Source organism: Lonchura striata, chromosome 1A, assembly GCF_050655825.1.
Source record: "Lonchura striata isolate lonStrDom1 chromosome 1A, ASM5065582v1, whole genome shotgun sequence".
NCBI lineage: Eukaryota > Metazoa > Chordata > Aves > Passeriformes > Estrildidae > Lonchura > Lonchura striata.
In genome coordinates, this window is record NC_140741.1 from 76,380,664 (window position 1) to 76,400,740 (window position 20,077).

Sequence of the window (20,077 nt, forward strand, 5' to 3'; positions counted from 1 at the left end):
ACCCCACGGGAAGGGGGTCGAGAGGCCCTTGGGGTACCGTTCGGGGGTCCCGTATTGGATCTAGGGAGGCAGAGGGGCTCGGGGGTCCCACCCCAGGTTTTGGGGTGCTCAGGGGTCTGCCCGGGCTGTCACACACATCTTTCGCACGTGGCACTTTATTGGGTACACGCTGGGGGAAATGGGGGGCCACGGGGGGTTTTGTGGGGCCCCAGGTCGTCACCAACATTTGGGGGTCTCGGGGACTTGGGGGGCACTTTATTACCCGTATTGGGGGGGTCACAGGGACCTGAGGGGCGTCTGGGGGGGGTGGTCTCTAGACTGGCACCAGTGCTTGGAAGGCTCAAAGACTTGGGGGGCGCTTCTTACCCGTATTTGGGGGTCTCACGGAATTGGGGGGGGTCCCCAGAGGGGCACCAGCACTTCGGGGTCTCGCGGACTTGGGGGGCAGCTGGGGAGGTCCCCAGGCTGGCACCAGCGGTTGGAGGGCTCCCGGCTTTGGGTGGGGCACTTCGTTACCCGTCTTTGGGGGTCTCAAGGACTTGGGGGGCGGCTTGGGGGTCCCCAAGTCCTTATCAGCACCTGGGGGGCTCAGCTGGGCCGGGCAGTTTGTCGCTCCTCTTCGGGGGGACTTGGGATCTTCGGGGGGCTCCTCAGATTGTCACCAGCACTTGGGGGTCTCCAGGATATGGGGGGGCTCAGGTTGTCGCCCCTTGGGGGTCCCCAGGGCAGTGTCAGTACTTGGGGGGTTCAGGAATTTGGGTGGGGTCCCCAGATTGTCACCAGCACTTGGAGGGGTCTCAGGGACATGGGGGGCTGTTTGTTACCCGTATTTGGGGGTCTCGGGGACCTGGGGGGGCACCTTGGGGGTCTCCAGGTCGTCATCAACACTTGGGGGTCTCGAGGGCATGGAGGGGCGTCCCCGGATTGTCACCCGCATTGGGGGGGGGGGGGGGTCTCAGGGACCTGGGGTGTCCCCGGATCGTCACCAGCAGCACTTGGGGGGTCTCAGGAGTTTGGGGGTCCCGCCGTTGTCACCCGCATTTGGGGGTCTCAGGGACTCGGGGGGCGGCTCGGGGGGCCGGCTGTCTCCGCCGCGCCCTACAAGTCTATGGTGTCGCTGCCGGGGCTGCGGCCGCCGCCCGCGGGGGGCGCGGGGCCGGGGGGCGCGGGGCCGGCCCGGGGGCTCCCCTCGGCCCAGCTCTGCGACGGCCGCAGCGGGGGCGGCTCCCCCCGGGAGGCTCCCCGGGCCGGGGGGGCCGCTCCGGAACCCCCGCCCCGGGCCGGCCCCGGAGCCCCCCCGGGGGAGCCCCCGCAGGAGGCGGCGCGGGACAGCCCGGGGGGGCCGCGGGGGGCGGAGCCGCTGGCACCGGGGGCACCGGGGGCACCGGCGGGGCCAGCAGCGCCGGGCCCCCGTGTCCCGGCTGTGCCAGAGGAGCTGGCATCTGATGGGCCAGCTGTGCCAGGCGCTGCAGGGCCCGGTCCCCCAGCTGTGCCAGCTGTGCCAGGTGTTCCAGCTGTGCCAGGTGTTCCAGCTGTGCTGCCGGTGCCGCTGCTGGTGCCGGCGGTGCCCGGTGCCCCAGCCCCAGAGGTGCCAGTGGTGCCAATTCCCGGGGTCGCAATTTTGCTGTCCCTGCTTGTGCTGGGGGTGCCACGCTCTGTCCCGCCTGCTGTGCCACCTGTGCCAGGTGTGCCGGCTGTGCCGGTTGTTCCAGCTGTGGCAGGTGTTCCGGCCATGACAGCTGTGCCAGGTGTGCCTGCTGTGCCAGGTTTGCTGGTTGTTCCAGCTGTGCCACCTGTGCCAGGTGTGGTGGCTGTGCCGGTTGTTCCAGCTGTGGCAGGCGTACCAGTTGTGCCAGGTGTTCCGGCCGTGCCAGCTGTGCCAGGTGTGGTGGCTGTGCCGGCTGTGCCAGGTTTGCTGGTTGTTCCTGCTGTGCCGGTTCCTCCAGCTGTGGCAGGTGTACTGGTTTTGCCAGGTGTTCCAGCCATGCCAGGTTTGCTGGTTGTACCAGCCGTGCCAGCTGTGCCTGGTTTGTTGGTTGTGCCGGCTGTGCCAGGTGTTGTGGCTGAGCCAGGTTTGCTGGTTGTACCAACCGTGCCAACTTTGCTGGTTGTGCCGGCTGTGCCAGGTGTTGTGGCTGAGCCAGGTTTGCTGGTTGTACCAACCGTGCCAGCTGTGCCAACTTTGCTGGTTGTACCGGCTGTGCCAGCTGTGAGAGGTTTGTTGGTTGTGCCGGCTGTGCCAGGTGTTGTGGCTGTGCCAACTTTGCTGGTTGTGCCGGCTGTGCCAGCTGTGAGAGGTTTGTTGGTTGTGCCGGCTGTGCCAGGTGTGGTGGCTGAGCCAGGTTTGCTGTTTATTCCAGCTGTGCCAGCCGTGCCAGGTGTTCCAGCTGTGCCAGGTGTTCCAGCCGTGCCAGGTGTTCCAGCTGTGCCAGGTGTTCCAGCTGTGCCAGCCGTGTCGGGTTTTCCAGCTGTTCCAGGTGTTCCAGGTTTGCCAGCCGTGCCAGCTGTGGCGGCTGTTCCAGCCGTGCCGGGTTTTCCAGCCGTTCCAGCTGTGCCAGGAGCACCGGCTGCTCCATGCGTGCCGGCCCCCGCCGCGCCGGTGCCGCCGGTTCCCGCAGCCCCGGCTGTGCCCAAGGCGGTCCCGGCGCTCCCCGTGCCCAGCCCCGCCACGGCGGCGCCGCCGCCCCCTGGCAGGGCGGTGGTGCTGGTGCCGGTGCTGCCGGTGCCGCCGGCGCTCCCGGCGCTGCCGGCGGTGCTGATGACGCTGATCTCGGTGCTCCCGGTGCTCCCGAGGACGCTGACCCCGTTGCTCTTGGTTTTCCCTCCGGTCCCGGCGCGGCCGGTGCCGGCGCTCCCGGTGGCCCCGATGCCGCCGTTCCCGGCGCGGAACATCCCCGGCGCCCCCAGGGCCTCGTCGATGGAGCGGCGCAGGTCGATGGGGGAGGGGGGCCGGTACCCGGCCGTGGGGTCCCCGTCCACGTCCAGGGGGGACTCGGGGGGCCCCCCCGCCTCCTCCCCCGGGCCCCGCCCGCCGCCGCCCTCGGGGGGCTCGGGGGGGCCGCCGGGGGCGGCGCGGCCGCTCGGGGGGGCGGCGAAGGCCAGCGCGGCCAGCGCCCCCCCCATGGCCAGCTCGGCCAGGCGCCCCCCGAGCTGCAGCCCCCACCAGGCCCAGGGCCCGGGGGCGGGGGTCAGCGCCCACCCGCGGGCCTGCAGCGCCCCGAAAAGCTGGAGCCCCGCGCTCAGCGCCGCGCCCGCCGCCCCCAGCAGCCGCGGGACCCCCGCCCGCGCCCCCGCCCCGCGCTTGCCGCGACCCCCGCCCGCCCCGCAGCGCCGCAGCCCCCCCAGCGCCAGCGCGGCCGCCAGAGCGGCGAACAGAGCCCGGGGCAGCAGCAGCAGCGCCGCGGGGCCGCCCAGCGCCGCCACGGCGCCCACGACCCCCAGGACCCCCCCCAGGTGCAGCGCCCCCAGCGCCAGCAGCAGCGGCGCGCCCCGGGCCGGGGGCGCCAGCGCCAGCCCCCAGCCCAGGCACGGCGGCGGCAGCTCGAACAGGGCGCGGGCGGCGGCGGGCGGCAGCCGCGCCCCCAGCTCGTAGGGGTCGAAGAAGAGCGGGAAGGCGCGGGCGAAGGCGGCGGCGGCCAGCAGCGCCCCCAGCAGCCGGGCCGGCGCCGGCCGCCGCGCCCCCAGCAGCAGCAGCGCCCCCAGCGCGCCCAGCAGCGCGAAGGCCGCCCCCGCCCCATAGACGTGCCCCCCCCAGGCCGCGCCCCACAGCGCCGCGGCCTCGGGCCAGGGGGTGCCCAGCGGCAGGAAGTGGGGCGGCCAGGAGAAGGGGGGCGCCACAGAAGGGCCGGGGCCCCCCGAGCCGCAGGCGGATCCGGGGGTGCAGGCGGAGGCGGCGGCGGGCGGCGGCGCGGCCCCCCGGGAGGGCTGCCGGCCGGGGGACGGCGCTGCGGGAGACCGGGGCTCAGCGGGGGGACCGGGGGGTCCCCGCGTCCTGGGGGCGCCCCGACGCGCCCCGGTGTTCCTCGCAGCACGCCCCGTGTCACCCCCCCCCCCCCACATCCCGAATCCCACCGAGAACCCGGAGGGAGGCAGCCCCACCCCATAAACTCACCCCCTCCCCATTTCCCCAGCACCCCCAATCCGCAGCCTCTCCCCCCGGCCCTGCGTTCCCCCCGGCTCCTCCAAATCCCAGCACCCCCCGTTCCTCCCGGAGCCCCCCGAAGCCCAGGATGCCCCCAAACCCCGGGACCTCCGCGTTCTCCCGGCCCCCCATGACATGCAGGACACTCCCACCCCCCAGGACTCCCCCGGTTCCCCGACCCCCCATCCCCCCAGGTCCCCCAAGACCCCCAGGCCGTCCCCAAGTGCCTGCCCCCCAAATTCCCACTCCCCAAATGCCCGCCCCCCAAGTGCCCACCCCCCAATTCCCCCCCAAGTGCCCGCCCCCCAAATTCCCACTCCCCCAAGTGCCCGCCCCCCAAGTGCCTGCCCCCCAAATTCCCACCCCCCAAGTGCCCGCCCCCCAAATGCCCGCCCCCCAAGTGCCCGGCCCCCAAGTGCCCGCCCCCCAAATGCCCGCCCCCCAAATGCCCGCCCCCCAAGTGCCCGGCTCCCACCTGGCTCGGCGCCGCTCCCCGCCTCGTCCAGCTCCAGACTCGCGTTGCCCCCCTCGGCGCCGATCTTGGGGGGCCCCGTGGGAAACAGGAACCCTGGGGGGGGGGCACTGAGCTGTCGGGGCGGCCCTCGGGTTTGGGGGGCCCGGGGGGACCCTGCCCGCCCCCGGCACTCACCGGCGGCGCTGAGTCTCCCGGCCAGCTCCGAGAGGCCCGGCAGGAACCGGGGGCGGCCGGGGGGACCCCCCAGGAGGCTGGTGGGGGGCACGGCCGCCCCCGAGCCCGCCGGGGGGGGGTCCAGCCCCGCTGTCAGGTCGATGGCGATGTCCAGCTCCAGCTGCTTGTCCCGGGGGCGCCCCGGAGCGGGGGTCGTGGCCCCGCGGCCGGGGGGGCCCCCCGCCTCCTCCGGGGGTCCCGCGGAGCCCTGCTCATCGCCGGGGTCAGGCCGGGTGGGGGGCCCCGGGCTCCTGGGGGGGCTCGGGGGGGTGGGGGGCGCGGGGGGGCGCGGCCCCCCCTGGCTCCGCACCTTGATCTTGAAGTTGAGGCCGAGGTTGAGGGACAGGACCGGGGAGTCGCTGGGGGGCGCGGGGGGGCCCGGGGGGGTCCCGGGGGGGCTGCTGGGGGGCGGGGGGGCGGCGGCCCGGGCGGACAGGCAGAGCAGCGCCAGCAGCACACGGGGGGCGGCCGCCCCCCCAGCGGGGGACATCGGGGACATCGGGAGCGGCTGTGGAGAGGGGGCAGAGGGGTCACCTCCGGCACCCCAGAGCACCCCATGGCACCCCGGGATCCCCCATGGCACCCCGGGATCCCCCATGACACCGCGGGATCCCCCATGGCACCCTGAGCCCCGGCAGCCCACGGGGAACATTCGGGGAACATTCTGAGGGGGGACAGGAGCGCCCCGCGAGCAGGGACAGGAGAGGACGGCCGGGGACACGCGGGAGCGCTCCACGGGAGGGACAGCAGGATCCGGGGGGGACACCGGGGCACCTGGGGACAGGAGTCCCTCGGGGGAGGACAGCACCAGCGCGGGGGGGAACAGGGGCACCCCGGATTTGGGACAGGAGCACCTGTGGGGACACAGGAGCCCCCCAGGCAGGGGCAGGAGCAGCCCGGGCGCCGCGGCGGCACTCGGGGACGGGGGCACGCGGGGCCGCCCCCGCCGCGGGGCCGTGCGGGGTGTCCCCTCCCCCGGACCCCCCGCCCGCGCCAGGTCCCTAATCGGGGTGACAGGGCTGTCGCCGCGGGGCGGCACCGCGCCCGTCAGGGCGGCGGCGGCGCGGGGACGACGGATGCGAAGTGACACGCGGGACACGCGGGGACCCGCGGCCCCCGCAGGACAGCCCGCACCGCGGCCCGGAGCCGGCACCCCCGGAACGCGTCCGAGCCCCCCGGAACCGCCACCCCCCACGGGACACCCCCGCACCGGACACCTCCGACCCTGCCACCCCCGCACGGGACACCCCCACGCGGGACACCCCCGGCACCGCCACCCCCGCACGGGACACCCCCGCAGCCGCACCCCCCCGGAACCGCCACCCCCGCTCTCTCCGGCCCCAAGACCCCCCCCGCGACAACGGGAGCTCCCCCCACGCCGCGCCGGTGTCACCCGTGGGTCACAACCGCGCGCGCCCCGCGGGTCACACCTGCCCCCTCCCGCCGTGCCCACGCGTGTGACAGGGACATTGCGGGGGGGGTACACGGGCACGGCCCGGGGGGCGCGCCCCCCCTCGCACACCTGAGCCCCCCGGGCCCCGCTCACACCCCCACCTGAGCCCCGCACCCCGCGCTCCCCGTGCCGCCCCTGGCCCCCCCCGCGCCCCCGACCCCGCACCCCCGGCCCACCGGGCCCCCCCCGCCCGTGCCCCCCCCCCGCAGCCCCCCCCTTTTCCCGCGCGTGGGTGCGGGAGCGCACGTGTGCGCGCGCGTGACGGCGCGAGCGAGCGCGTGTGCGTGGGGACAGCGCGCGCGGGGGCGGCGCGGGGGGGCGCGGAGCTCGGCAGGGTTGGGGGGGCACCCCCGAACCCCCCGAACCCCGGCTCGCCACCCCCGCCCCGCGGCCGCGACCCCGCCCCCCCCGGACCCCGCAGCCGGCCCCCCTCGCCTCCAAACCCGGGGTCCCCCGCACCCCCAAACCCCGCTCACCTCCTCCCCCGGCAGCCGCGACCTCGCCATCCGCGCCCCCCCAGGGACCCCAACCCCGGGCACGCCCCCCGCCCCCAAACGCCGCACCCCGAGCTCCCCGCGCCCCCAGCCCGGCCCGGCAGCGCGGGCGGGTGCTGCCCCCACCCAGGGCACCCCAGCCCCGGGCACCCCCGAACCCCCGCGCACCCCCAAACCCACCCCCGCCCCCCGCACCCACCGGCCTCGGCGGCGGCTCCAGCCCCGGCCCGGCCCCGGCGGCGGCAGCGGCGGGAGGGGCGGGCCGAGCCCCCCCCCACTCCTCTTCCTCCTCCTCCTCCTCCTCCTCCTCCTCCTCCCCCCACCCCCCGCGCCCCCCGGGCTCCCCCCGCCCCCCCGGCACCGGCACCCGGCGGGGCCGCGCGGCCCGGAGGGAGCGGGCGGCGTTTGGGGGTGCCCCACGGCCGGGGGGCTCCCAGGATTGAGGGGTCCCCCCCTGCATGGGGGGGGCGGTCAGGTTTGGGTTCTCAAAGCTGGGGGGTCTCACATGTAGAAGTGGTCCCACACTTGGGGGTCCCACACTTGGGGGGATGTCCCACATCTGAAGGGGGTCTCGCTTTTGGGGGATTCTCCCACATTTGGGGTGCCCCCCCTTTTTTCGAGGGGAGTATCCTGCATTTGGGGGCTTGTCCCAGATTTTCGGGGGGTGTCCCACACTTTGGGGGGGGCGGTCTCGCTTCTGGGAAGGTGCCACATTTGGGATCCCGTATTTGGGTGGTGCCACCTGGGGGGGTCCCAGGTGTGTGCCAGGGTGGGCCATGAGTGTGACATGTGCCACCCGTGCCGTGCGTGTGCCACCCGTGCCGTGTGTGTGACAGCATGTGCCACCCGTGCCGTGTGTGCCACCCGTGCCGTGTGTGCCACGCTGTGTCACGGCATGTGCCCTCCTGGTGCCACGTGTGTGCCCCGGTCCCCGTGCCACCGGCAGGGACAGGGACACGCCTGGGCCAGGCCGGGGACAGGACCATGGACAGGGCCAAGGACGGGACAGGGCGAGGGGCGGGGACAAAGGCAGGGACAGGGGACAGGAGCGGGACAGGAGCGGGACAGGAGCGGGGACAGCCCGGGGACAGGAGCGGGACCAGCCTGGGGACAGGAGCGGGACAGGAGCGGGACAGGAGCGGGACAGGAGCGGGACAGGAGCGGGGCCAGCCTGGGGACAGGAGCGGGACAGGAGCGGGGACAGCCCGGGGCCAGCCTGGGGACAGGAGCGGGGACAGCCCGGGGCCAGCCTGGGGACAGCCTGGGGACAGGACCGGGACAGGAGCGGGGACAGCCCGGGGCCAGCCTGGGGACAGGAGCGGGGACAGGGACAAGCCAGGCTCCGATGCTCCAAGCGTTTATTCACCCCTGGACACAGCGAGTCCGGGGTTCCCCCAGACCGGGAGGCCACAGGCCCGTGGGGTCCCCCGGGACGCTGTGGGGTCCCCCGGGACATTGTGGGGTTCCCCAGGACGCTGTGGGGTCCCCCGGGACGCTGCAGGGTCCCCCGGGACATTGTGGGGTTCCCCAGGACGCTGTGGGGTCCCCTGGGACGCTGGGGAGGTCCCTGCAGTTCTGGGGGTCCCCTGGAGGCTGCGGGGGTCCCTCCATCCCCACTCGGGGGGACAGGGGGACACGGCCCTGCAAGCTCCCCAGTGCCAGGGAGGGTCTGGGGTCCCCGCGGGGTTCAGGGGGTCCCCACACCATTGGGGGGTTGTGGGGTCCCTGCGTCCCCCTCTGTGGAGAGGCCAGCGAGGTCCCGCAGCCTCGTGGTGCCCCGGGGACTTTTGGGGGGTCCCTGCACCCCCATTTCTGGGGGCTCTGGAGATCCCCCTCCACTGTGGTGACCCGGGGGGGTTTGGGGGCTCCCCGCACCCCCAGTTCCGGGAGGGTTTCCGAGGTGCTCGCAGCCCCTGTGCTCGGGGGTTTGGGGCGCCCCCACGGCGGGGTGCCTCCATGGTGGGTGCCCCCACGGCGGGGTGCCTCCATGGTGGGTGCCCCCACGGCGGGGTGCCCGTGCAGCATCAGCAGCGCCGGTGTCGGGGGGCTGGAGGGGTCCCCGCAGGCTCCGGGCGGGGGGCACCGCCCCGGGGGGACCCCTCCTCAGGGCAGCCTCCTCTCGGTACTGCGGGGACGAGGCAGGGGTCAAAGGGGAGGAAGGGGACCCCCAAACCCCTCTGGGGGGGTTGGGACCCCCAAACCCCAGATCCTGGCTGGGAGACTGGGGGTCCCCCCTCCCCCAGCCCCCATCCATCAGGGAGGGGACAGAGGAGGGGTAAAGGGGACCCCCGAGCACCCCCAGTCCCAGGGGGAGCAGGTACTTACGGGGCAGAACCGTAAAGCTGCGGGGGAGGGCAAGTGAGGGGGGTTAGGGGGGGCACAGGAACCCCCCGGACCCCAACCCCCATCCCCGACATTGGGCAAAACGGGGGTGCCCCAGAGCCTGGACTGGGGCAACTGGGGCCCGACGATGGGATCTGAACTGGTGCCTTCCTCAGCCCCCCAAAACCTCCCCCGCCCCCAAGATCCCCCCAGCTCCTGCACCCTTCACAGGTCCCAAAGCCCCCTCAGCCCCCCCAGACCTCCCCCAAACCACTCAGCCCCCCAAGACCTCCTCCACACCCCCTAAGCCCCCCTCAGACCTCCCCCAAACCCCTCAGCCCCCCAAGACCTCCTCCACACCCCCTCAGCCCCCCCAGACCTCCCCCAAACCCCCTCAGCCCCCCCCCAGACCTCCTCCAAAGCCCCTCAGCCCCCCCAATCACTCTCAGCTACCCAAAAACTCCTCCAAATCCCGCAGCTCTCCCAAATCCCTGTATCCCGCAAAACCTCTCCCAACTCTCCCAGCCCCCCCAGGCCCCCCAAAGCCCCCAGCCCCGTCCCCACTCACGAGTGCAGCCCGTGCACCCCCCCCTCGACCTGCGCCGCCACCGTCCTGCGCTCGAACTTCAGCTCCCCCGCGAACATCATGGACCTGGGGGGCACGGGGGGTCGGTGGGGGCGGCCGAGCCCCCCAGCCCTGCCCAGACCCCCCAGCCCTGCCGGACCCCCCGCCCTGCCAGGACCCCCCATCCCTGCCGGCCCCCCCATCCCTGCCGGACCCCCCAGCCCTGCCGGACCCCCCAGCCCTGCCAGGACCCCCCCAGCCCTGCCCGGACCCCCCCATCCCTGCCGGCCCCCCCATCCCTGCCGGACCCCCCAGCCCTGCCCGGACCCCCCCAGCCCTGCCAGGACCCCCCCAAGCCCTGCCCGGACCCCCCATCCCTGCCGGCCCCCCCAGCCCTGCCAGGACCCCCCAGCCCTGCCCGGACCCCCCCAGCCCTGCCGGCCCCCCAGCCCTGCCGTCCCCCCCCGCCCTGCCCGCACTGACCGCAGCGCCGAGAGGCTGCGGGCGCCCAGGTCCTGGCAGCCGTGCTGCAGCCCGGCCAGCAGGTACGGCACGAACTTGTGGATGGAGCCCTTGTCCCGCACCGAGCCCGACACGCCCTGCGCCACCTTCACCGCGTCGCCCTCGCTGCGGGGCACACACAGGGCTGGGGGGCGGTCGGGGGGCCGCGGCCCCCCCCCGGCCCCCCGGTACCTGAAATAGCGTTTCTGGCTGCCCGGGCCCTGCTCCATGGCGTCCAGCGAGCCCATGCCCCGGTACTGCTTCAGCCGCACGCCCTCCGAGAAGAAGAACTCGCCCGGCGCCTCCGTGGTGGCCGCCAGCAGCGACCCCATCATCACTGGGGGGACGCCCCGTCAGGGACCCCCGGCGGGGCGGGGGCGCGGAACCCGCCGGGATGGGCCGGGGGCTGCGGGGCCAGCCCCGGGCCCCGGGTGGGCTCTGGCCACCAGACCCCCTCAGGGTGCCCCCCCCGTGCTGGGCGCCCCCCGAGCCCTGCCCTCACCGGTGGAGGCTCCCAGTGCCAGCGCCTTCACGGCGTGCCCGGGGCTGCGGATGCCACCGTCGGCGATGACCGGGACGCCGAAGCGCCGCGCGTACTCGGCCACGCGGTACACGGCCGTGGCCTGGGCACGGCCACACGCCAGCACTGCCGTGGGACAGGGACACTGTGAGGGACAGCAATGGCCTGGGCACGGCCACACTGCCATGGGGACAGGGACACTGTGAGGGACATGGCCATGGCCTGGGCACGGCCACACTGCCATGGGGACAGAGACAGGGACACTCTGAGGGACATGGCAATGGCCTGGGCACGGCCACACTGCTGTGGGGACAGGGACACTGTGACAGACATGGCAATGGCCTGGGCACGGCCACACTGCCATGGGGACAGGGACACTGTGAGGGACAGCAATGGCCTGGGCACGGCCACACTGCCATGGGGACAGAGACAGGGACACTCTGAGGGACATGGCAATGGCCTGGGCACAGCCACACTGCCATGGGGACAGGGACACTGTGAGGGACACGGCCATGGCCTGGGCACGGCCACACTGCCATGGGGACAGGGACACTGTGAGGGATACGGCCATGGCCTGGGCACGGCCACACTGCCATGGGGACAGGGACACTGTGAGGGACATGGCCATGGCCTGGGCACGGCCACACTGCCGTGGGACAGGGACACTGTGAGGGACATGGCCATGGCCTGGGCACGGCCACACTGCCATGGGGACAGGGACACTGTGACAGACATGGCAATGGCCTGGGCACGGCCACACTGCCATGGGGACAGGGACACTGTGAGGGACACGGCCATGGCCTGGGCACGGCCACACTGCCATGGGGACAGGGACACTGTGAGGGACACGGCCATGGCCTGGGCACGGCCACACTGCCATGGGGACAGGGACACTGTGAGGGACATGGCCATGGCCTGGGCACGGCCACACTGCCGTGGGACAGGGACACTGTGAGGGACATGGCCATGGCCTGGGCACGGCCACACTGCCGTGGGACAGGGACACTGTGAGGGACACGGCCATGGCCTGGGCACGGCCACACTGCCATGGGGACAGGGACACTGTGAGGGACATGGCCATGGCCTGGGCACGGCCACACTGCCGTGGGACAGGGACACTGTGAGGGACATGGCCATGGCCTGGGCACGGCCACACTGCCGTGGGACAGGGACACTGTGAGGGACATGGCAATGGCCTGGGCATGGCCACCCTACCATGGGAACAGAGACAGGGACACTGTGAGGGACATGGCCATGACCTGGGCATGGCCAGAGACCAGAGCTGCCATGGGGATGGGGACAGAGACACGTCAGCAACATGGCTGTGGCCTGGGCACAGCAGCACCGCCATGGGGACAGGGACAAAGACACGTCAGGGACATGGCCGTGCCTGGGCATGGCCACACTGCCATGGCTACAGGGACATGGCAGGGACATGGCCACAGCCTGAGCCTGGTCACACACCAGCACTGCCGTGGGGACAGGGACACCATCACAGGGACAGGGTCAGGGGATCAGGGACAGGGACACTGTCACGGGGACACGGGGACAGCAGCTACAGGCCCACACCGAAGGGCACAGTGGGGACACTGCAGGCGTGTCCAGGGGTGCCAGGGTGGGGTCAGGGGTCCCGGGTGCCACCCACCTTCCTGGGTGATGCAGATGGAGCCACTGCCCATCCCCACGCGCAGCGCGTCCACCCCGGCATCGATCAGGTTCTTGGCCTGGGCCGCCGTCACCACTGTGGGGCACACCCCAAAATGGCACCCCAGCAGTGCCAGGGCACCCCAGAATGGCACCCCAGCAGTGCCAGGGCACCCTGAATCCCATCTCTGTGCTGCGGGGTGCACCCCAAACATGGTGCCCCAAAACAGCAGCCCAAAAGTGGCACCCCAAATCCAGCCCCACTCTCCCCAAATCCTGCCTCACTATGACGGGGAGCACCTCAAAAACAGCCCCCAAAATGGCACCCAAATCCCACCGCAGCACTGCAGGGGACACCCCAAACCCCGCCCCCATTTCCCTCACCTCTCTTTTGGGGTTGGCACATTTCCCTGCTCATCATTTCGGGGTCGCCCCGTTTCCCCGCTCATCATTTTGGGGTCGCCCCGTTTCCCACCTCATCAGTGCCCCCCGTTTGGGGTCTCACCGTTGCCCCCCACCACCTGCAGCTCGGGGTACTTGGCCTTGATGTAGCGGATCATGCTGAGCTGGTACCGGGAGTTCCCCTGCGACGAGTCCTGGGGCCGCGTTTGGGGTGGGGCGGGGCAGGTTTTGGGGTGCGGGGCAGGAGGTTGGGGTGCCACGGGAGGGGAGCAGCGAGTTGGGGTTCAGTGAGCAGGGGGTACCCCCCAGGGCCCACCTTTTTTGGGGCACCCCCCACCCAGCACAAGCAGCTCGATCCCCGTCCCCAGATCCCATCCCCTCCCTTTTGGGGTCCCACAGCTTTTGGGGCACCCCAACCCTCCTATGTTTAGGGTCTTCCCCCTGCACCAGCGGCTCCATCCCCATCCCTCCATCCCCTTCTTTTTCCCTTCCCTTCTATCCCTGCCCGGTTTTGGGGTCTCCCATTTCTGGCGATCCCCGTTTCCGGGGTTCCCCATTTTCGGGGTCCCTCACAGCAGCACCCTGAGGTCATCTCCGCCTGCACCAGCAGCTCCATCCCCACCCCATTCCTCCATCCTCATCCTCCCCGTTCTTGGGATGCTGATTTCCGTGCTGCCCTTTTTCATCCCCCTCATTTTGGGGCCTCGCTTTTTTTGGGGTGCCCTCACCCCCCCCAGTTTTCGGGGACCCCTCCACAGCCCCCAGCACCACGAGCTCCGCCCCCCCCCCCCCCCGCCCGGCAGCTCCAGCCCCATCCCCTTCCTCCCCCTCCTCCCCAGTACTCGGAGCCCTGGGTTTTGGGTGCCCCGGGTTTTGGGGTGCCCCGGGTTTTGGGGTGCCCGGGTTTTGGGGTGCCCCGGGTTTCGGGGTGCCCCGGGTTTTGGGTGCCCTCGGGTTTTGGGTGCCCCGGGTTTTGGGTGCCCCGGGTTTCGGGGTGCCCGGGTTTCGGGGTGCCCCGGGTTTTGGGTGCCCTGGGTTTTGGGGTGCCCCGGTTTTGGGGTGCCCGGGTTTTGGGTGCCCCGGGTTTAGGGGTGCCCGGGTTTTGGGTGCCCCCGGGTTTGGGGTGCCCCGGGTTTTGGGTGCCCCGGGTTTTGGGGTGCCCCGGTTTTGGGGTGCCAGGGTTTTGGGTGCCCCGGTTTTGGGTGCCCCGGGTTTAGGGGTGCCCGGGTTTTGGGTGTCCCGGGTTTCGGGGTGCCCGGGTTCGGGGTGCCCGCACCAGCACCACGAGGTCGGCGCCCGCCTGCACGAGCAGGTCCAGCCGGTATTTGTCGTCCTCGCGGGTGCCGATGGCGGCCCCGACCCGCAGCTGCTTCCGCTCGTCCTTGGAGGCCGCCGGGTGCTCCCGGTTCTTCTTCAGGTCCGTGCGCGCCATCAGCGCCACCAGCTCGTCCCGGCTGTTGACGATGGGCAGCTTCCCTGCGGGGACAGCGCGGGGACAGTCACCCCCGCCCCGCCGGCGCCCCGGGCACCGGCCGGGAGGGACCCGGGCGCAGGGCGAGGGTGGCCAGCAGCGAGGAGCTGCCACCCCGCAGCTTCCCCGGGGACACGGGGGCAGCGCGGGGCACCCTGGGGTGCCGGGCACCGGGGGGCTGCAGGGACACGGGGACGTGGAGGTGACCCCAGGGACAGGACACAGGGCTGACCCCAGGGACATGGGGGTGACCCAGGGACATGGGGGTGACACCAGACACAGGAACAGGGACATGGAGGTGAGACGAGGGACATGGAGGTGACCCCAGGGACACGGAGGTGACACCAGGGACAGGGACACAGGGCTGACCCCAGGGACATGGCAGAGACCTGAAGGATGGGGCAGTGACAGCCACCAGCTCACCAGTGCTGGTCACTGCCAGCAGCCCTGGGGACACAGCGGGGGACAATGTGAGGGGAGGGGAACAGGGACAGGGGACATCTCCCATGGGCCACCCAGGATGGCACAGAGGTGGCCCTGAGTGGAGGTGACCCCTGGGGGTGACACCTGTGGGGTGACAGGGAGGTGTCTCCAGGGCTGACAGGGGACTGGGGGGTGACAGTGACTCAGGGGGTGGCAGTGACACAGGGGGGTGACAGGTGCCCCCTGCACCTTTCTTGCTGCGCTGCAGGATCTCGTTGGCCTCTTTGAGGGTGACACCGGCCGGGGCCACCACCAGGTCCCTGCGCTTGGTCATCACCTGGGGACACAGGGACCCACGTGTCACTGGCATCAGCACAGGTGCTGGCACTGTCTGGCACTGCCACCGTCACTGTCACCAGTGCTGGCACTGTCACCTCCACTGCCACCAGCACTGTCACCATCGCTGTCTGTCACTGTCACGTGCCCTGGCACTGTCACAGGCACGGCTACTGTCACTGTCACCTGCACTGTGTGTCACTGTCACCTTCACTGTCACCTGCACTGGGGGGCTCTGGGCCCCCGTGCGCAGCCCCCACCCCTGCCGTGGATCTGCCTGTCCTCTGTCCATCCCATCCCGCCCCACATCCATCCTGCCCCACATCCATCCCATCCCATCCCATCCCATCCCATCCCATCCCATCCCATCCCATCCCATCCCATCCCATCCCATCCCATCCCACCCACGGGCCCCACGCCCACCTCGGCCAGGGGGGTGGCCCTGTCCCTCTCGCGCAGGAAGTCGATGTCACGGGAGGTGACGATGCCCTCGAGCCGCCCCCCCAGGCGCCCCGAGTGGGTGACGGGGACCCCCGAGAAGCCGAGCCGGGCCTTGGCGTCCCACACGTCCCCCACGGTGTGCGCCGGGCTCATCACCAGCGGCTCCGTGATGAAACCCTGCTCGAAGCGCTGGGGACACGGGACAGTGTCACCAGGGCACGGGGACAGGGGACAGTGTCACTGGGGCATGGGGACAGGGGACAGTGTCACCGGGGGCTCAGAGACACGGGACAGTGTCACCGGGGCATGGGGACATGGGACAGTGTCACTGGGGGCAGGAGGTGCTCAGGGACACGGGGGGTGGCACAAGGCCAGGGGACACCGAGGGGACTGCCACGATGGGCACCGATGGGCACCAGCTCAGCGCACTGCCAGCCCGGCCCAGGGGCACGGGGGTGCCAGCGCGGGGCCCCGGCTGCTCACCTTGACCTTGCGCACCTCGCTGGCCTGGAACTCGGGCGTGCAGTTGTGGTGGATGATGCCGATGCCGCCGTTCAGCTGGGGCAAAGGGGGCAAAGAGGGGCAAAAAGGGGCAGGGGGGGCCGTGGGTACCTGGGCTCCAGCTGGGTGGGCACCCCCCAGGTGGGCACCTCCTGCAGCCCCGTCCCCTTGCTGCCCTCTCACCCCTCGGGCACTGTGCCCCCCTTGCCCAGCTCCCCAGCTGCCCCCCAAGCACCCATGGGTGTCCCCCCAGTCTGACAGAGCCCCCCCAGCCCAGACCCCCCCGGGCGCCTCCACAAGCCCTGGGTTCCCCCTGAGATGCCTCCACACGTGTAGATGCACCTCCCCCTGTGGTGACAGCCATGTCCCCCTCGGTGGCCATGTCCCCAGTGTCCCCCAGTGTCCCCCAGTGTCCCCCCTGCTCACGGCCATGGCGATGGCCATGTCCCCCTCGATGGCCGTTTCCCCCAGTGTGCCCCAGTGTCCCCCCTGCTCACAGCCATGGCGATGGCCATGTCCCCCTCGATGGCCGTTTCCCCCAGTGTCCCCCCGTGTCCCCCAGTGTCCCCCCTGCTCACGGCCATGGCGATGGCCATGTCCCCCTCGGTGACCGTGTCCATGGGGGACGACACCAGCGGCGTCTTCAGGGTGATGGTTCGGGTCAGGGCCGACGTCAGGTCCTGGGGGAGGGGAGCGCCCCTAAAATCCTGACCCCCCCTGAGGAGTGGGGGCCCCTGACTCCACCTGACCCCCCTGCCCCCCCAGCACTCCCAGCAGCACCTGTACCCCCTAACCACCCCTGGAGGGCTGGGGTTCTGTGAGCCCCCACACCCCAAAACCTGCGGGGACCCCATGGGCATCCCCAACCCCAGAACCCCCCAGGAGGAGGATGGGGGGCACAGGGGTGTCACCGAGGGGTCCCGAGGCATGGGAGCCACCCCGTGGGGAAAGCACAGAGGGGTCTCAGGGGATCCTGGGGGTCACTCACCACCTCGTCAGCCGTGAAGTCGATGTAGCCGGGGAGGATGAGGAAGTCACTGTGGGGGGACACAGGGCTGGGACCCCTGGGCCCCCCAGACTCACCCAGACCCATCGCGGGGGCACCCGAGCTCTGGGGAGGCACTGAGGGCAGGGAGACGTGAGTTGGAGGGTCAGGGGGTCCTGGGGGGTCTGGAGGGGCTCCTGGGGGCTCCTGAGGGCTCGGCAGTGGGGTGCAGGGCTGTCAGCTGGCTCCTGGGGGAACCGGGGGATCTTTGGGGGATCCTTGGGGCTGGAGCGGGGGGCAGTTGGGGCCTCCCGGGGGTCTCTGGGGCATTGGGAGGACCCTGGGGGCTCAGGCAGCTCCAGGGAGGCATCGGGGACTGCCGGGCCGTGCCTCGGGGGTCTGGAGGCATCAAGAGGGGTCAGAGGGTTTTGGGGTGGGGGTCAGAGGGTTTTGGGGTGGGGGTCAGAGGGTTTTGGGGTGGGGGTCACCCGCACTTGTAGGTGAGGCCATCGGCGCAGGCGAAGAGCTGCTGGGCCGTGAGCCCGTCCTCGGGCACGTAGCCGGCGCCGCTGATCAGCTGCTGCGCCATGCTGGGGGGAGGCTGGCACCGGGTGGGCACGGCGCGACCCCCGCCCCGCCAGGGCCGCCCTGCCTCCGGGACCCCCCGGAACAGCCTCGGCGCCCCCCTGGGACCCCCACCCGCACTGGGACAGGGACACCCCACCATGACTGGGACCCCACCGCACCCAGACCGTCCCCACCCCGGGCCGGGACCCCCGAACCACACCGGGACCCCCACCTAGACCCCCCCCACAGGACTGGGACCCCCACCCACTCCGGGGCTGGCCGAGCCAGGCTGGGGGTCCCGCTCCCGAGGGGGCCGGTTTTGGGGAGATCGGGGCCGTTCACGGGGGGAGTTCCTGAGGAGGGCACGGAGGGGTCACTCTAGAGGGGAGTCCCGTGGGGGTCCCCGGGAGGTTCCTGTTGGGTTCCAGGAGTTTCCCGTGGGGGTCCCGGTGGGGCTGTCCCGTCCCCGTGGGGGTCCCGGTGGGGCTGTCCCGTTCCCGTGCGGGTCCCGGGGGTCCCGGTGGGGCTGTCCCGTCCCCGTGGGGGTTCCGATGGGGCTGTCCCGTCCCCGTGCGGGTCCCGGTGGGGCTGTCCCGTCCCCGTGCGGGTCCCGGTGGGGCTGTCCCGGTCCCGTGCGGGTCCCGCACGCTGCGCTCCCGCAGCGGCGCAGGGCGGGGCCATGGGCGTGGCCGTGGGTGTGCCCGGGGCGTGGCCGTGGGTGTGCCCGGGGCGTGTCCGTGGGCGTGACCGATCCCGCGGGGCGTGGCCGGGGCCGGGACCGGCCGCCGCAGCCCCCCCCCTCCCAGCCTGCCCAGCGCCTCCCAGCACGGGAGCGGCCCCGGCGCTCCCAGTAACCCCTCCCGGGTACCAGCGGCTCCCCCGGCGCTCCCAGTAACCTCACCCGGGCACCAGTGACTCCCCCAGTGCTCCCAGTAACCCCTCCCGGGCACCAGCGACTGCCCCCATCTCCCAGCGCTCCCAGTAACCTCTCCCGCACCCGGGGACCCCCCCATTCCCCAGCGCTCCCAGCAGCCCCTCCCGCATCCCCCGGTAACCCCCAGTACCCCCACCTCCCATCCCCGCTGCTGCCCCACACCCCCCGGTAGCCCCCCGGTAACACCCGCAGCGTCCCCTCGCTGCTGCTCGCTCCCGCCCCAGTAACGCCCCAGTCCATCCCAGTGCCCCCGCTAGAGCCCCTGCCTCCCCCTGCGGCCCCGCTGCCCCGCCGGTGCCGCTGGCCCGGTCCCGGGGTGCCCCCGGCGGCTCCCAGTGGCTCCCAGTGCCCCCAGTAACCCCCGTACCTGGGCTCCCCCTCGCCCATGGCGCTGAGCGCGCCGGGGCGGGGCCTGCGACCACGCCCCGGCCACGCCCCGCCAGGCCCCGCCCCGGAGCTCCGGGGACACCCCCGAGGATGGGGCACCCCGGGACTGGGACACCCCCGAGGATGGGACACCCCCGAGGATGGGGACACCCCCGAGGATGGGGCACCCCGAGACTGTGACACCCCCGAGCCCCGGGACTGGGACACCCCCGAGGATGGGGCACCCCCGAGGATGGGGACACCCCCGAGGATGGGGACACCCCCGAGGATGGGGACACCCCCGAGCCCCGGGACTGGGACACCCCCGAGGATGGGGACACCCCCGAGGATGGGACACCCCGGGATTGGGGAGCCCCCGGCTCTGGGGTTTGGGGCACCCCGGGATTGCGGCACCCCGAGCCCTGGGACTGGGGCACCCCCGGCTCTGGGGTTTGGGGGCTCCTTTCCTGCGGGCACCCCCTGCTGTGGCGCTGAGGGCGCCTCTCTATTGGGCGCACCCCGTTTTGGGAGGTGCAGGCCTTTATTTCGGGTGCTCCCATTTTTGGGGGCCGCATTCCTCCAGTGTGGGTGCGCCTCCTGCATGGGGGTGTCCCCCCGCTATTGGGGCGCACCCCTCTGTTTCGGGCACTCTCTCTTTTGGGTGCCCTGCCTTTCTTGGGGAGCAATCCTCTATTTAGGGTGCCCCACCCCGTTTTGGGTGCTCCCCGTTTTTGGGGTCACCCCCTGATTTTGGTGTACCTCCCCTGTGGGGGGACACGCTTCTGCTTTGGGTGTCCCTTGGGGTCCCCCTGCCCCGGGTGACTCCGGGGACGGCCCGCGCCCCCCGGGGCTGCTTGTGCGGCCCTAACGAGCCCCGGGGGATGGGGCGGCAAAGCAGCCGCACCTGGAGCGCCTGGGATCGATCACCTGGGAGCACCTGGGATCGATCATTCTGTGGGAGCACCTGGGATCGATCACCTGTGAGCACCTGTGAGCACCTGGGATATATCACTTGTGTGTGCACCTGTGATCGATCACCTGTGACCCCCTCTGGCCCCCTGTGATCGATCACCTGTGTGCTCCCCTCTGACCCCCTGTGATCCACTGTGATCGATCACCTGTGTGATCCCCTCTGACCCCCTGTCCGTGGCCCGCCCCCCCGCCCGGAGCCCCCATCCGGGCCGGCTGCCCCCAGGCTGGGTGCGGGCTCCCGGCACTGCGCCCCCCGCAGGCCGGGCAGGGCAGGGCGGGGGGGGCGCAGCTCTCCCCGCCCCCTCCAAGGTGACCCCCCCGTGTCCCCAGGTGACCCCCCGGCGCAGGGAC

At 72.3% G+C, this 20,077-nt stretch overlaps 2 protein-coding genes across 5 annotated transcripts; both read right to left on the bottom strand.

Moving 5' to 3' along the window:
- Window positions 1-139: 139 nt before the first annotated feature.
- On the bottom strand, window positions 140-6,788 carry LOC146763552 (uncharacterized). Its single transcript, XM_085569758.1, has 6 exons — window positions 6,759-6,788; window positions 5,140-6,417; window positions 4,791-5,037; window positions 4,617-4,709; window positions 2,415-3,944; window positions 140-2,378 (listed from the first exon to the last, which is right to left on the bottom strand). The coding sequence occupies exons 1-6, from the start codon at window positions 6,786-6,788 to the stop codon at window positions 1,099-1,101; spliced, it is 4,458 nt and encodes a 1,485-aa protein (XP_085425884.1). The 3' UTR covers window positions 140-1,098.
- A 1,329-nt stretch (window positions 6,789-8,117) lies between these two features.
- Window positions 8,118-18,841, bottom strand: IMPDH1 (inosine monophosphate dehydrogenase 1). Of its 4 annotated transcripts, none has more exons than XM_085568687.1 (16): window positions 18,756-18,840; window positions 17,382-17,477; window positions 16,891-16,939; window positions 16,481-16,582; window positions 15,885-15,959; window positions 15,384-15,590; window positions 14,874-14,961; window positions 14,007-14,206; window positions 12,834-12,924; window positions 12,330-12,425; window positions 10,667-10,810; window positions 10,357-10,501; window positions 10,147-10,290; window positions 9,667-9,750; window positions 9,102-9,118; window positions 8,679-8,901 (listed from the first exon to the last, which is right to left on the bottom strand). In XM_085568687.1, the coding sequence occupies exons 1-16, from the start codon at window positions 18,773-18,775 to the stop codon at window positions 8,801-8,803; spliced, it is 1,659 nt and encodes a 552-aa protein (XP_085424813.1). In that variant the 5' UTR covers window positions 18,776-18,840; the 3' UTR covers window positions 8,679-8,800. The 4 variants fall into 4 exon arrangements, with proteins under 4 accessions (XP_085424810.1, XP_085424811.1, XP_085424813.1 ...); XM_085568688.1 differs by having other exon boundaries at window positions 8,744-8,901; window positions 10,147-10,309; XM_085568684.1 differs by having other exon boundaries at window positions 8,118-9,118; window positions 18,756-18,841.
- Window positions 18,842-20,077: the final 1,236 nt, after the last annotated feature.